Raw genomic sequence first — 16,834 nt, 5'->3', positions numbered from 1 at the left:
TCTATGTGTCTCTCTCTCAATGTGTCTCTGTCTCTGTGTCTCTCCCACCGTGTCTCTGTGTCCTTGTCTCTGTGTCTCACCGTGTCTCTGTGTCTTTGTCTCTGTGTCTCACCGTGTCTCTGTGTCTCTCTGTAGTTCAACGACCATGAGATCCGTCGCGGCAAGCAGCTGGGCGTGTGTCTGTCTGTGTCTCACCGTGTCTCTGTGTCTCACCGTGTCTCTGTGTCTCACCGTGTCTCTGTGTCTCTCTGTGTCTCACCGTGTCTCTGTGTCTCACCGTGTCTCTGTGTCTCTCTAGTTCAACGACCATGAGATCCGTCGCGGCAAGCAGCTGGGCGTGTGTCTGTCTGTGGCCAACAATCGCCTCTTCATCGGCTCCATCCCCAAGAACAAGACGCGGAGGAGTTCAACAAGCACATCGGTACGGAGAAACACTCGCTCGCTCGCTCGCTCACGCGCTCGCTCTCACTCGCTCACACGCTCTCACGCGCTCACACACGCTCGCTCTCACGCGCTCACACACTCGCTCACACTCGCTCACACTCGCTCACACGCTCTCACGCGCTCACACGCGCTCACACACGCTCGCTCTCACGCGCTCACACACTCGCTCACAACTCGCTCACACTCGCTCACACGCTCTCACACGCTCTCACGCGCTCACACACGCTCGCTCTCACGCGCTCACACACTCGCTCACACTCGCTCACACTCGCTCACACGCTCCTCACGCGCTCACACACGCTCACACACGCTCGCTCACACTCGCTCTCACGCGCTCGCTCACACTCGCTCTCACTCGCTCACACTCGCTCACACTCGCTCACACTCGCTCACACTCGCTCACACGCGCTCACACGCGCTCACTACTCGCTCACACTCGCTCACACTCGCTCACACTCGCTCACACTCGCTCTCACGCGCTCTCACGCTCACACTCGCTCACACTCGCTCACACTCGCTCACACTCGCTCACACGCGCTCGCTCTCACTCGCTCACACTCGCTCACACTCGCCTCACTCACGCGCTCTCACACGCTCGCTCACCTCGCTCACACTCGCTCACACTCGCTCACACTCGCTCACACTCGCTCTCACGCTCGCTCACACTCGCTCACACGCGCTCACACTCGCTCACACTCGCTCACACTCGCTCACACGCTCTCACGCTCTCACGCTCTCACGCTCTCACGCTCTCACGCGCTCACACACGCTCGCTCACACTCGCTCTCACGCGCTCACGCGCTCACACACTCGCTCACACTCGCTCACTCTCGCTCACACTCGCTCTCACTCGCTCTCACGCGCTCACGCGCTCACACACTCGCTCACACTCGCTCACACTCGCTCTCACGCGCTCACACACTCGCTCACACTCGCTCACACTCGCTCTCACGCGCTCTCACACACTCGCTCACACTCGCTCACTCTCGCTCACTCACCTCGCTCACACTCGCTCTCACGCGCTCTCACGCGCTCGCTCACACTCGCTCACACTCGCTCACACTCGCTCTCACTCTCGCTCACACTCGCTCACACACTCGCTCACTCGCTCACACTCGCTCTCACGCGCTCACTCACTCGCTCACACTCGCTCACACTCGCTCACACACTCGCTCACTCGCTCACACTCGCTCTCTCACGCGCTCACTCACTCGCTCACACTCGCTCACACTCGCTCACACTCGCTCACACTCGCTCACACTCACGCTCGCCACTCGCTTTCACTCGCTCGCTCACACACTCGCCACTCGCTCACACTCACAATGCTCACACACTCGCTCACACACCTCGCTCACACTCACATGCTCACACACTCGCTCACACACTCGCCACTCGCTCACACTCACATGCTCACACACTCGCTCACACACTCGCCACTCGCTCACACTCACATGCTCACACTACTCGCTCACACACTCGCCACTCGCTCACTCACTCATGCTCACACACTCGCTCACACTCACGCTCACACTCACGCTCGCCACTCGCTTTCACTCGCTCACACTCACACTCACCACTCGCTCACACTCACATGCTCACACACTCGCTCACACACTCGCTCACACTCACATGCTCACACACTCGCTCACACTCGCGCTCGCCACTCGCTTTCACTCGTTCGCTCGCTCACGCACTCTCACGCGCTCTCACTCATGCTCACACACTCGCTCACACTCACGCTCACACTCACGCTCGCCACTCCGCTTTCACTCGCTCGCTCGCACACTCGCCACTCGCTCACACTCACATGCTCACACACTCGCTCATACACTGACGTTTGCTCACACACTCACTCACACACTCGCTCTCACACTCGCCACTCGCTCACACTCACTCGCTCACTCTCGCTCATGCACGCTCTCTCACTCACTCAGCCACTCTCTCCCCGTGTCTCTCTCCCCGTGTCTCTCTCCCCGTGTCTCCCCGTGTCTCTCTCCCCGTGTCTTTCTCCCCGTCTCTCCCCGTGTCTCTCTCCCTGTGTCTCCCCGTGTCTCTCTCCCGTGTCTCCCCCATATCTCTTTCCCCGTGTCTCTCTCCCCGTGTCTCTCTTCCTGCGTCTCCCCGTGTCTCTCTCCCTGTGTCTCTCTCCCTGTGTCTCCCCGTGTCTTTCTCCCCGTGTCTCCCCGTGTCTCTCTCCCCGTGTCTCTCTCCCCGTGTCTCCCCGTGTCTCCGAGTGGCCGATGATGAGTGTAACTCTTTCACCATCTTTCGACTGAGTCTCCGTGATGGAGGAAATCTTTAGCCTGAGGCCACAGAGAGACTCCCCGTGTCTCTCTCTCCCCGTGTCTCTCTCCCCGTGTCTCTCTCCCCGTGTGTCTCTCTCCCCGTGTCTCTCTCCATGTCTCTCTCCCGTGTGTCTCTCTCCCCGTGTCTCTCTCTCTCCCCGTGTGTCTCCCCGTGTCTCTCTCTCTCCCCGTGTCTGTCTCTCTCCCCGTGTCTCTCTCTCCCCGTGTCTCTCTCTCTCCCCGTGTCTCTCTCTCTCCCCGTGTCTCTCTCTCTCCCCGTGTCTCTCTCTCTCCCCGTGTCTCTCTCTCTCCCCGTGTCTCTTTCTCTCCCCGTGTCTCTCTCTCTCCCCGTGTCTCTCTCCCCCGTGTCTCTCTCTCTCCCCGTGTCTCTCTCTCCCCGTGTCTCTCTCTCCCCGTGTCTCTCTCTCCCCGTGTCTCTCTCTCCCCGTGTCTCTCTCATGAGTGACACAGGTCAAATATCAACAGAGGCATCTGTTTTCTCTATGAATTGACCACAACCCTTGTCTGTGTCTCTTAAACATATGGGTTGACAGAGGTGATTCTGTACCAGCAGACAGGAGCTTCTGGTTTCCCCTGCTCATTGACCACAACCCTTGTCACCCTTGTCTATCTCGCTCACACAGATGGGATGACAGAGGTGATTCTGTACCAGCAGACATCAGTTTCTGATTTCCCCTGCTCATTGACCACAACCCTTGTGCGTGTCTCGCCCCCCGTGTGTCAATCTCGCTCACACACAGGGGCGTGACATAGGTGATTCTCTGTACCAGCAGACAGGAGTTTCTGGTTTCCCCTGCGCATTGACCACAACCCTTGTGCGTGTCTCGCCCCCCCGTGTGTCTATCTCGCTCACACAGAGGGCGTGACAGAGGTGATTCCTGTATCAGTAGACAGGAGTTTCTGGTTTCCCCTGCGCATTGACCACAACCCTTGTTCGTGTCTCGCCCCCTCCCCCCCGTGTGTCTATCTCGCTCACACAGAGGGCGTGACAGAGGTGATTCTGTATCAGTAGACAGGAGTTTCTGGTTTCCCCTGCTCATTGACCACAGCCCTTGTGTCAATCTCGCTCACACACAGGGGCGTGACATAGGTGATTCTGTACCAGTAGACAGGAGTTTCTGGTTTCCCCTGCGCATTGACCACAACCCTTGTTCGTGTCTCGCCCCCCCCCCCCCCCCCCCCGTGTGTCTATCTCGCTCACACAGAGGGCGTGACAGAGGTGATTCTGTACCAGCAGACAGGAGCTTCTGTTTCCCCTGCGCATTGACCACAACCCTTGTGCGTGTCTCGCCCCCCGTGTGTCTATCTCGCTCACACAGAGGGCGTGACAGAGGTGATTCTGTACCAGCAGACAGAGGACCAGCAGAAGAACAGGGGTTTCTGTTTTCTGGAGTTTGACGACCACAAATCAGCGGCTCAGGCACGGCGCAAACTGCTGGGCGGGAAAACCAAAATCTTTGGCAACGTGGTGACGGTGGAGTGGGCAGAGCCGGTGGACACGGACCCCAGCGTCATGGCAAAGGTGGGGCGTGGTACGGTGTGGTGTGTGTGTGTGTGTGGTGTGTGTGTGTGTGTGGTGTGTGTGTGTAGTTGTGTGTGTGTGTGGTGTGTGTGGTGTTGTGTGTAGTTGTGTGTGTGGTGTAGTGGTGTAGTGTGTAGTGTGTAGTAGTGTATAGTGTAGTAGTAGTATAGTGTAGTAGTGTATAGTGTAGTAGTGTGTATAGTGTAGTAGTGTGTAGTGTATAGTGTAGTAGTGTATAGTGTAGTAGTGTATAGTGTAGTAGTGTATAGTGTAGTAGTGTAATAGTGTATAGTGTAGTAGTGTATAGTGTAGTAGTGTATAGTGTAGTAGTGTATAGTGTAGTAGTGTATAGTGTGAGTAGTGTATAGTGTAGTAGTGTGTAGTGTAGTAGTGTGTAGTGTAGTAGTGTATAGTGTAGTAGTGTGTAGTGTAGTAGTGTATAGTGTAGTAGTGTATAGTGTAGTAGTGTATAGTGTAGTAGTGTATAGTGTAGTAGTGTATAGTGTAGTAGTGTAATGGTGTAGTAGTGTATAGTGTAGTAGTGTGTAGTGTAGTAGTGTGTAGTGTAGTAGTGTGTAGTGTAGTAGTGTATAGTGTAGTAGTGTATAGTGTAGTAGTGTATAGTGTAGTAGTGTATAGTGTAGTCAGTGTATAGTGTAGTAGTGTAATAGTGTAGTAGTGTGTAGTGTATAGTGTAGTAGTGTATAGTGTAGTGTATAGTGTAGTAGTGTATAGTGTAGTAGTGTAATAGTGTAGTAGTGTGTAGTGTATAGTGTAGTAGTGTATAGTGTAGTGTATAGTGTAGTAGTGTATAGTGTAGTAGTGTGTAGTGTATAGTGTAGTAGTGTATAGTGTAGTAGTGTGTAGTGTAGTAGTGTATAGTGTAGTAGTGTATAGTGTAGTGGTGTAGTAGTGTAGTAGTGTATAGTGTAAGTAGTGTATAGTGTAGTAGTGTAGTAGTGTAGTGTAGTAGGTGTAGTGTATAGTGTAGTAGTGTATAGTGTAGGTAGTGTAGTAGTAGTAGTAGTGTATAGTGTAGTAGTGTATAGTGTAGTGTATAGTGTAGTAGTGTAGTGTAGTAGTGTAAGTGTAGTAGTGTATAGTGTAGTAGTGTATAGTGTAGTAGTGTATAGTGTAGTAGTGTATAGTGTAGTAGTGTATAGTGTAGTAGTGTATAGTGTAGTAGTGTATAGTGTAGTGTATAGTGTAGTAGTGTATAGTGTAGTAGTGTATAGTGTAGTAGTGTATAGTGTAGTAGTGTTAGTGTAGTGTAGTAGTGGTATAGTGTAGTAGTGTGTAGTGTATAGTGTAGTAGTGTATAGTGTAGTAGTGTATAGTGTATAGTGTAGTGTATAGTGTAGTGTAGTAGTGTATAGTGTAGTAGTGTGTAGTGTAGTAGTGTTTAGTGTAGTAGTGTATAGTGTAGTAGTGTATAGTGTAGTAGTGTATAGTGTAGTATTGTATAGTGTAGTAGTGTATATTGTAGTAGTGTATAGTGTAGTAGTGTAGTGTGTAGTGTTAGTGTAGTAGTGTATAGTGTAGTAGTGTATAGTGTAGTAGTGTATAGTGTAGTAGTGTATATTGTAGTAGTGTATAGTGTAGTAGTGTATAGTGTAGTAGTGGTGTATAGTGTAGTAGTGTATAGTGTAGTAGTGTATAGTGTAGTTAGTGTGTAGTGTATAGGTAGTGTATAGTGTAGTAGTGTATAGTGTAGTAGTGTATAGTGTAGTAGTGTATAGTGTAGTAGTGTATAGTGTAGTAGTGTATAGTGTAGTAGTGTATAGTGTAGTAGTGTATAGTGTAGTAGTGTATAGTGTAGTAGTGTGTAGTGTAGTAGTGTGTAGTGAGTAGTGTGTAGTGTAGTAGTGTATAGTGTAGTGTATAGTGTAGTAGTGTATAGTGTGTAGTGTAGTAGTGTGTAGTGTATAGTGTGTAGTGTATAGTGTAGTGTATAGTGTATAGTGTAGTAGTGTGTAGTGTAGTAGTGTATATTGTAGTAGTGTATAGTGTAGTAGTGTATAGTGTAGTGTATATTGTAGTAGTGTATAGTGTAGTAGTGTAGTAGTGTAGTAGTGAGTAGTGTAGTAGTGTGTAGTGTAGTAGTGTGTAGTGTAGTAGTGTATAGTGTAGTAGTGTAGTTAGTGTAGTAGTGTATAGTGTAGTAGTGTATAGTGTAGTAGTGTGTAGTGTATAGTGTAGTAGTGTATAGTGTAGTAGTGTATAGTGTCAGTGTATAGTGTAGTAGTGTATAGTGTAGTAGTGTAGTAGTGTATAGTGTCGTGTATAGTGTAGTAGTTGTATAGTGTAGTAGTGTATAGTGTAGTAGTGTATAGTGTGAGTGTGTAGTGTAGTAGTGTAGTAGTGTAGTAGTGTTGTAGTGTAGTGTATAGTGTAGTAGTGTAGTAGTGTAGTAGTGTATAGTGTAGTAGTGTATAGTGTAGTAGTGTGTAGTGTAGTAGTGTATAGTGTAGTAGTGTATAGTGTAGTAGTGTATAGTGTAGTAGTGTGTAGTGTAGTAGTGTGTAGTGTAGTGTATAGTGTAGTAGTGTATAGTGTAGTAGTGTATAGTGTAGTAGTGTATAGTGTAGTAGTGTATAGTGTAGTAGTGTATAGTGTAGTAGTGTATAGTGTAGTAGTGTGTAGTGTAGTAGTGTATAGTGTAGTAGTGTATAGTGTAGTAGTGTATAGTGTAGTAGTGTATAGTGTAGTAGTGTATAGTGTAGTAGTGTATAGTGTAGTAGTGTATAGTGTAGTAGTGTATAGTGTAGTAGTGTATAGTGTAGTAGTGTATAGTGTAGTAGTGTATAGTGTAGTGGTGTATAGTGTAGTAGTGTATAGTGTAGTAGTGTATAGTGTAGTAGTGTATAGTGTAGTAGTGTATAGTGTAGTAGTGTATAGTGTAGTAGTGTATAGTGTAGTAGTGTATAGTGTAGTAGTGTATAGTGTAGTAGTGTATAGTGTAGTAGTGTGTAGTGTAGTAGTGTAGTAGTGTAAGTAGTGTATAGTGTAGTAGTGTATAGTGTAGTAGTGTATAGTGTAGTAGTGTATAGTGTAGTAGTGTATAGTGTAGTAGTGTGTAGTGTAGTAGTGTAGTAGTGTAGTAGTGTATAGTGTAGTAGTGTATAGTGTAGTAGTGTATAGTGTAGTAGTGTATAGTGTAGTAGTGTATAGTGTAGTAGTGTGTAGTGTAGTAGTGTGTAGTGTAGTAGTGTATAGTGTAGTAGTGTATAGTGTAGTAGTGTATAGTGTAGTAGTGTATAGTGTAGTAGTGTATAGTGTAGTAGTGTGTAGTGTAGTAGTGTAGTAGTGTAATAGTGTATAGTGTAGTAGTGTATAGTGTAGTAGTGTATAGTGTAGTAGTGTATAGTGTAGTAGTGTATAGTGTAGTAGTGTAATAGTGTAGTAGTGTGTAGTGTATAGTGTAGTAGTGTATAGTGTAGTGTATAGTGTAGTAGTGTATAGTGTAGTAGTGTATAGTGTAGTAGTGTAGTAGTGTATAGTGTATAGTGTAGTAGTGTATAGTGTAGTAGTGTATAGTGTAGTAGTAGTGTATAGTGTAGTAGTGTGTAGTGTATAGTGTAGTAGTGTATAGTGTAGTAGTGTGTAGTGTAGTAGTGTATAGTGTAGTGTATAGTGTAGTAGTGTAGTGTATAGTGTAGTGTAGTAGTGTATAGTGTAGTAGTGTATAGTGTAGTAGTGTATAGTGTAGTAGTGTATAGTGTAGTAGTGTATAGTGTAGTAGTGTATAGTGTAGTAGTGTATAGTGTAGTAGTGTATAGTGTAGTGTATAGTGTAGTGTATAGTGTAGTAGTGTAAGTGTAGTGTAGTGTATAGTGTAGAGTGTATAGTGTAGTAGTGTATAGTGTAGTAGTGTATAGTGTAGTGTATAGTGTAGTAGTGTATAGTGTAGTAGTGTATAGTGTAGTAGTGTGTAGTGTAGTAGTGTATAGTGTAGTAGTGTATAGTGTAGTAGTGTATAGTGTAGTGTATAGTGTAGTAGTGTATAGTGTAGTAGTGTATAGTGTAGTAGTGTATAGTGTAGTAGTGTGTAGTGTAGTAGTGTGTAGTGTAGTAGTGTATAGTGTAGTAGTATAGTGTAGTGTATATTGTAGTAGTGTATAGTGTGTAGTGTATATTGTAGTAGTGTATAGTGTGTAGTGTATAGTGTAGTAGTGTATAGTGTAATAGTGTATAGTGTAGTAGTGTATAGTGTGTAGTGTAAGTGTAGTAGTGTAAGTGTAGTAGTGTATATTGTAGTAGTGTATAGTGTAGTGATAGTATAGTGTATAGTGTAGTAGTGTATAGTGTAGTAGTGTATAGTGTAGTAGTGTATAGTGTAGTAGTGTATAGTGTAGTAGTGTATAGTGTAGTAGTGTATAGTGTAGTAGTGACTAGTGTAGTAGTGTATAGTGTAGTAGTGTATAGTGTAGTAGTGTATAGTGTAGTAGTGTATAGTGTAGTAGTGTATAGTAGTAGTGTATAGTGTAGTAGTGTATAGTGTGTAGTGTATAGTGTAGTAGTGTATAGTGTAGTAGTGTATAGTGTAGTAGTGTAGTAGTGTATAGTGTAGTAGTGTATAGTGTAGTAGTGTGTAGTGTAGTAGTGTGTAGTGTAGTAGTGTAGTAGTCTGTAGTGTATAGTGTAGTAGTGTATAGTGTAGTAGTGTGTAGTGTAGTAGTGTATAGTGTAGTAGTGTATAGTGTAGTAGTGTATAGTGTAGTAGTGTGTAGTGTAGTAGTGTATAGTGTAGTAGTGTATAGTGTAGTAGTGTATAGTGTAGTAGTGTGTAGGTGTAGTAGTGTATAGTGTAGTAGTGTGTAGTGTAGTAGTGTATAGTGTAGTGATAGTGTAGTGTATAGTGTAGTAGTGTGTAGTGTAGTAGTGTGTAGTGTAGTCGTGTGTAGTGTAGTAGTGTATAGTGTAGTAGTGTATAGTGTAGTGTAGTAGTGTATAGTGTAGTAGTGTATAGTGTAGTAGTGTATAGTGTAGTGTAGTAGTGTATAGTGTAGTAGTGTAAAGTGTAGTAGTGTATAGTGTAGTAGTGTATAGTGTAGTAGTGTATAGTGTAGTAGTGTATAGTGTAGTAGTGTATAGTGTAGTAGTGTATAGTGTAGTAGTGTGTAGTGTAGTAGTGTGTAGTGTAGTAGTGTGTAGTGTAGTAGTGTGTAGTGTAGTAGTGTGTAGTGTAGTAGTGTATAGTGTAGTAGTGTATAGTGTATAGTGTAGTAGTGTGTAGTGTAGTAGTGTATAGTGTAGTAGTGTATAGTGTAGTAGTGTATAGTGTAGTAGTGTATAGTGTAGTAGTGTATAGTGTAGTAGTGTATAGTGAAGTGTATAGTGTAGTAGTGTATAGGTGTAGTAGTGTGTAGTGTATAGTGTAGTAGTAGTGTATAGTGTAGTAGTGTATAGTGTAGTAGTGTATAGTGTAGTAGTGTATAGTGTAGTAGTGTATAGTGTAGTAGTGTGTAGTGTAGTAGTGTATAGTGTAGTAGTGTATAGTGTAGTAGTGTATAGTGTAGTAGTGTATAGTGTAGTAGTGTATAGTGTGTAGTAGTGTAGTGTAGTAGTGTATAGTGTAGTAGTGTGTAGTGTAGTAGTGTATAGTGTAGTAGTGTGTAGTGTTAGTAGTGTATAGTGTAGTAGTGTGTAGTGTAGTAGTGTATAGTGTAGTAGTGTGTAGTGTATAGTGTAGTGTAGTAGTGTATAGTGTAGTAGTGTATAGTGTAGTGTATAGTGTAGTAGTGTGTAGTGTAGTAGTGTATAGTGTAGTAGTGTAAAGTGTAGTAGTGTATAGTGTAGTAGTGTATAGTGTAGTAGTGTATAGTGTAGTAGTGTATAGTGTAGTAGTGTATAGTGTAGTAGTGTATAGTGTAGTAGTGTATAGTGTAGTAGTGTATAGTGTAGTAGTGTATAGTGTAGTAGTGTATAGTGTAGTAGTTTGTAGTGTAGTAGTGTATAGTGTAGTAGTGTATAGTGTAGTGGTGTATAGTGTAGTAGTGTATAGTGTAGTAGTGTATAGTGTAGTGGTGTATAGTTTAGTAGTGTATAGTGTAGTAGTGTATAATGTAGTAGTGTACTAGTGTAGTAGTGTATAGTGTAGTAGTGTATAGTGTAGTAGTGTATAGTGTAGTAGTGTATAGTGTAGTAGTGTATAGTGTAGTAGTGTATAATGTAGTAGTGTATAGTGTAGTAGTGTATAGTGTAGTAGTGTATAGTGTAGTAGTGTATAGTGTAGTAGTGTATAGTGTAGTAGTGTATAGTGTAGTAGTGTATAGTGTAGTAGTGTATAGTGTAGTAGTGTATAGTGTAGTAGTGTGTAGTGTGTAGTTCTGTGGGTTCACGATGGTCTCCGAGTGGCCAGTGATGATGACCTCTTCCCACTGAGTCTCTGTGATGGAGGAAATCTTTAGCCTGAGGCCACGGGGAGAACGCCGTGTCTCTGTGTCTCTCTCCCTGTGTCTCTCTCCCTGTGTCTCTCTCCCTGTGTCTCTCTCCCTGTGTCTCTCTCCCTGTGTCTCTCTCCCTGTGTCTCGCTCCCAGTGTCTCTCTCCCTGTGTCTCTCTCCCTGTGTCTCCATGTCTCCCTCCCAGTGTCTCTCTCCCTGTGTCTCCGTGTCTCTCTCCCTGTGTCTCTCTCCCTGTGTCTCTCTCCCCGTGTGTCTCCCCCGGTGTCTCTCTCTGTGTCTCTCTCCCCGTGTCTCTCTCCCCGTGTCTCTCTCCCCGTGTCTCTCTCCCCGTGTCTCCCCGTGTGTCTCCCCGTGTGTCTCTCCCTGTGTCTCTCTCTCCGTGTCTGTCTCCCTGTGTCTCTCTCCCCGTGTTTCTCTCCCCGTCTCTCTCTATGTGTCTCTCTCCCCGTGTCTCTCTGTGTCTCTCTCCCCGTGTCTCTCTGTGTCTCTCTCCCCGTGTCTCTCTGTGTCTCTCTCCCCGTGTCTCCCTGTTTGTGTGTCTTTCAGTGTCTCCCCAATTCTGTCCCCGCCTTGTCCCCGTGTCTCCCTTGTGGCCGATGATGAGTGTAACTCTTTCACCATCTTTCGACTGAGTCTCTGTGATGGAGGAAATCTTTAGCCTGAGGCCACAGGGAGACTCCCCGTGTCTCTCTCCCTGTCTCTCCCCCCCCCCCCCCCGTGTCTCTCCCCCCCTTCCCGTGTCTCTCTTCCCCCCCCCCCCCGTGTCTCTCACCCTCCCCCCGTGTCTCTCCCCCCTTCCCGTGTCTCTCTTCCCCCCCCCCCCCGTGTCTCTCACCCCCCCCCGTGTCTCTCCCCCCTTCCCGTGTCTCGCTCCCCCCCCCCCCCGTGTCTCTCTCCCCCCCCCCCCCCCCCCCGTGTCTCTCTCTCCCCCCCGTGTCTCTCTCTTCCGTGTCTCTCTCCCCCCCCCCCCCCCCCGTGTCTCTCTCCCCCCCCGTGTCTCTCCCCCTGTGTCTCTCTCTCCATGTCTCTATCCCCCCGTGTCTCTCTCCCCCCATGTCTCCCCCCCCCCCGTGTCTCTCACCCCGTGTCTCTCTCTCCCCGTGTCTCTCTCTCCCCGTGTCTCTCTCCCCTCCCCGTGTCTCTCTCTCCCCCCCCCCCCGTGTCTCTCACCCCCCCCCGTGTCTCTCCCCCCTTCCCGTGTCTCTCTCCCCCCCCCCCCCCCGTGTCTCTCACCCCCCCCCCGTGTCTCTCCCCCCTTCCCGTGTCTCTCTTCCCCCCCCCCCCCCGTGTCTCTCACCCCCCCCCCGTGTCTCTCCCCCCTTCCCGTGTCTCGCTCCCCCCCCCCCCGTGTCTCTCTCTCCCCCCCCCCCCCCCCCCGTGTCTCTCTCTCCCCCCCGTGTCTCTCTCTTCCGTGTCTCTCTCCCCCCCCCCCCCGTGTCTCTCTCCCCCCCCCGTGTCTCTCTCCCCTGTGTCTCTCTCTCCATGTCTCTATCCCCCCGTGTCTCTCTCCCCCCATGTCTCCCCCCCCCCCCGTGTCTCTCACCCCGTGTCTCTCTCTCTCCCCGTGTCTCTCTCCCCTCCCCGTGTCTCTCTCCCCCCCCCCCCCCCCCGTGTCTCTCTCTCCGTGTGTTCCCCGTGCCTGTCTGTCTGAGAGTGACTGACTGTGCCACTGACTGACTGTGCCACTGACTGACTGTGCGAGTGACTGACTGTGCCACTGACTGACTGTGCCACTGACTGACTGTGCGAGTGACTGATTGTGCCACTGACTGACTGTGCGAGTGACTGACTGTGCCACTGACTGACTGTGCCACTGACTGACTGTGCCACTGACTGACTGTGCCACTGACTGACTGTGCCACTGACTGACTGTGCCACTGACTGACTGTGCCACTGACTGACTGTGCCACTGACTGACTGTGCCACTGACTGACTGTGCGAGTGACTGACTGTGCCACTGACTGGCTGTGCGAGTGACTGACTGTGCGAGTGACTGACTGTGCCACTGACTGACTGTGCGAGTGACTGACTGTGCCACCGACTGTGCGAGTGACTGACTGTGCCACCGACTGACTGTGCCACTGACTGACTGTGCGAGTGACTGACTGTGCGAGTGACTGACTGTGCCACTGACTGACTGTGCGAGCGACTGGCTGTGCGAGTGACTGACTGTGCGAGTGACTGACTGTGCCACTGACTGACTGTGCGAGCGACTGACTGTGCGAGCGACTGACTGTGCGAGTGACTGGCTGTGCGAGCGACTGACTGTGCGAGCGACTGACTGTGCGAGTGACTGACTGTGCCACTGACTGACTGTGCGAGCGACTGACTGTGCGAGTGACTGACTGTGCGAGGGACTGACTGTGCGAGTGACTGACTGTGCCACTGACTGACTGTGCGAGTGACTGACTGTGCGAGCGACTGGCTGTGCGAGTGACTGACTGTGCGAGCGACTGGCTGTGCGAGTGACTGACTGTGCCACTGACTGACTGTGCGAGCGACTGGCTGTGCGAGTGACTGACTGTGCGAGTGACTGGCTGTGCGAGTGACTGACTGTGCGAGCGACTGACTGTGCGAGTGACTGACTGTGCGAGCGACTGACTGTGCGAGTGACTGACTGTGCCACTGACTGACTGTGCGAGCGACTGACTGTGCGAGTGACTGACTGTGCGAGTGACTGACTGTGCGAGTGACTGACTGTGCCACTGACTGACTGTGCGAGTGACTGACTGTGCGAGCGACTGGCTGTGCGAGTGACTGACTGTGCCACTGACTGACTGTGCGAGTGACTGACTGTGCGAGCGACTGACTGTGCGAGCGACTGGCTGTGCGAGCGACTGACTGTGCGAGCGACTGGCTGTGCGAGTGACTGACTGTGCCACTGACTGACTGTGCGAGTGACTGACTGTGCGAGCGACTGACTGTGCGAGCGACTGGCTGTGCGAGCGACTGACTGTGCGAGTGACTGACTGTGCGAGTGACTGACTGTGCGAGTGACTGACTGTGCGAGTGACTGACTGTGCGAGCGACTGACTGTGCGAGCGACTGGCTGTGCGAGTGACTGACTGTGCGAGCGACTGGCTGTGCGAGTGACTGGCTGTGCGAGTGACTGACTGTGCGAGTGACTGACTGTGCGAGCGACTGGCTGTGCGAGCGACTGACTGTGCGAGCGACTGTGCAAGTGACTGACTGTGCGAGTGACTGACTGTGCGAGTGACTGACTGTGCAAGTGACTGGCTGTGCGAGCGACTGACTGTGCGAGCGACTGACTGTGCGAGCGACTGACTGTGCAAGTGACTGACTGTGCGAGCGACTGACTGTGCGAGCGACTGACTGTGCAAGTGACTGACTGTGCGAGCGACTGACTGTGCAAGTGACTGACTGTGCGAGCGACTGACTGTGCAAGTGACTGACTGTGCGAGCGACTGGCTGTGCGAGCGACTGACTGTGCGAGCGACTGTGCAAGTGACTGACTGTGCGAGTGACTGACTGTGCGAGCGACTGACTGTGCAAGTGACTGGCTGTGCGAGCGACTGACTGTGCGAGCGACTGACTGTGCGAGCGACTGACTGTGCGAGCGACTGACTGTGCGAGTGACTGACTGTGCGAGTGACTGGCTGTGCGAGCGACTGACTGTGCGAGTGACTGACTGTGCGAGTGACTGACTGTGCGAGTGACTGGCTGTGCGAGTGACTGACTGTGCGAGTGACTGGCTGTGCGAGTGACTGACTGTGCGAGCGACTGACTGTGCGAGCGACTGACTGTGCGAGTGACTGGCTGTGCGAGTGACTGACTGTGCGAGTGACTGACTGTGCGAGCGACTGACTGTGCGAGTGACTGACTGTGCGAGTGACTGGCTGTGCGAGTGACTGACTGTGCGAGCGACTGACTGTGCCACCGACTGACTGTGCGAGTGACTGACTGTGCGAGCGACTGTGCGAGTGACTGGCTGTGCGAGTGACTGACTGTGCGAGCGACTGGCTGTGCGAGTGACTGGCTGTGCCACCGACTGACTGTGCGAGCGACTGGCTGTGCGAGTGACTGACTGTGCAAGTGACTGACTGTGCCACCGACTGACTGTGCCACTGACTGACTGTGCGAGTGACTGACTGTGCGAGTGACTGGCTGTGCCACTGACTGACTGCCACCGACTGACTGTGCCACCGACTGACTGTGCCACCGACTGACTGTGCCACCGACTGACTGTGCCACCGACTGACTGTGCCACCGACTGACTGTGCGAGTGACTGGCTGTGCCACCGACTGACTGTGCCACCGACTGACTGTGCGAGCGACTGGCTGTGCCACCGACTGGCTGTGCCACTGACTGACTGTGCCACCGACTGACTGTGCGAGCGACTGGCTGTGCGAGCGACTGACTGTGCGAGCGACTGACTGACTGTGCGAGTGACTGACTGACTGTGCGAGCGACTGACTGTGCCACTGACTGACTGTGCCACCGACTGACTGTGCGAGCGACTGACTGACTGTGCGAGTGACTGACTGACTGTGCGAGTGACTGACTGACTGGCTGACTGACTGGCTGACTGACTGTGCGAGTGACTGACTGACTGTGCGAGTGACTGACTGACTGTGCGAGTGACTGACTGTGCGAGTGACTGACTGACTGTGCGAGTGACTGACTGACTGACTGTGCCACTGACTGACTGGCTGACTGACTGACTGGCTGACTGGCTGCCTGTACAGGTCAAGGTGCTCTTCCTGAGGAACTTGGCAGCGAGTGTGAGCGAGGAGACGCTGCAGACTTTGTTTGGCGCGTTCGGGAGTCTGGAGCGAGTGAAGAAAGTGAAGGACTACGCTTTCATTCACTTCGAGGAGAGGGACTCGGCACTGAAGGTGAGACCGATAGTCACCCGCTCGCTCGCTCACCCACTCGCTCATTCACTCGCTCGATCACCCGCCCGCTCGCTCGCCCACTCGCTCATTCACTCACTCGCTCACCCACCCGCTCGCTCGCTCGCTCACCCACTCGCTCATTCACTCACTCGCTCACCCACCCGCTCGCTCGCTCACCCACTCGCTCATTCACTCACTCCTCGCTCACCCACCCGCTCGCTCGCTCGCTCACCCACTCGCTCATTCACTCACTCGCTCACCCACCCGCTCGCTCGCTCACCCACTCGCTTATTCACTCATTCACGTGCTCACCCGCTCGCTCGCTCACTCAACTCGCTCACCCACTCACCCACCCGCTCACTCGCTCGCTCACCCACTCGCTCATTCACCCGCTCGCTCACCCGCTCGCTCACCCACTCGCTTATTCACTCATTCACGTGCTCACCCGCTCGCTCGCTCACTCAACTCGCTCACCCACTCACCCACCCGCTCACTCGCTCGCTCACCCACTCGCTCATTCACCCGCTCGCTCACCCGCTCGCTCACCCACTCGCTTATTCACTCATTCACGTGCTCACCCGCTCGCTCGCCCACTCACTCGCTCACCCACTCACCCACCCGCTCACTCGCTCGCTCACCCGCTCGCTTATTCACTCATTCACGTGCTCACCCGCTCGCTCGCTCACCCACTCGCTTATTCACTCATTCACCTGCTCACCCGCTCGCTCGCCCACTCAACTCGCTCACCCACTCACCCACCCGCTCACTTCGCTCGCTCACACCGCTCGCTTATTCACTCATTCACCCGCTCGATCACCCACCCGCTCACTCGCTCGCTCACCCACTCGCTTATTCACTCATTCACCCCGCTCGATCACCCGCTCGCTCACCCGCTCGCTTATTCACTCATTCACGTGCTCACCCGCTCGCTCGCTCACCCACTCGCTCATTCACTCACTCGCTCACCCACCCGCTCGCTCACCCACTCGCTTATTCACTCATTCACCCCGCTCGCTCACCCGCTCGCTCACACCGCTCGCTTATTCACTCATTCACGTGCTCACCCGCTCGCTCACCCACTCAACTCGCTCACCCACTCACCCACCCGCTCACTCGCTCGCTCACCCACTCGCTCATTCACCCGCTCGCTCACCCGCTCGCTCACCCACTCGCTTATTCACTCATTCACGTGCTCACCCGCTCGCTCGCCCACTCAACTCGCTCACCCACCCGCTCACTCGCTCGCTCACACCGCTCGCTTATTCACTCATTCACCCGCTCGCTCACCCACCCGCTCAC

At 50.8% G+C, this 16,834-nt stretch overlaps 1 protein-coding gene across 1 annotated transcript in view; it reads left to right on the top strand.

Moving 5' to 3' along the window:
* The window catches only part of LOC144954195 (heterogeneous nuclear ribonucleoprotein Q-like), a gene marked incomplete at its 3' end in the record, with an annotated part of 41,861 nt that extends 26,287 nt beyond the window's left edge, over positions 1-15,574 (top strand). Inside the window, exons 5-8 of the mRNA XM_078884754.1 lie at positions 299-421; positions 3,524-3,536; positions 4,070-4,272; positions 15,386-15,574. Coding sequence (XP_078740880.1) covers positions 299-421; positions 3,524-3,536; positions 4,070-4,272; positions 15,386-15,574 — 528 coding nt within the window. The remainder of the gene's footprint in view (positions 1-298; positions 422-3,523; positions 3,537-4,069; positions 4,273-15,385) is intronic.
* Between the last annotated feature and the right edge of the window lie 1,260 nt (positions 15,575-16,834).

This window comes from Lampetra fluviatilis, unplaced genomic scaffold (genome assembly GCF_964198595.1).
Source record: "Lampetra fluviatilis unplaced genomic scaffold, kcLamFluv1.1 SCAFFOLD_802, whole genome shotgun sequence".
NCBI classification, from domain to species: domain Eukaryota; kingdom Metazoa; phylum Chordata; class Hyperoartia; order Petromyzontiformes; family Petromyzontidae; genus Lampetra; species Lampetra fluviatilis.
Note: the sequence above shows the minus strand (reverse complement) of the source record. Positions and strands in the feature narration are given on the sequence as shown.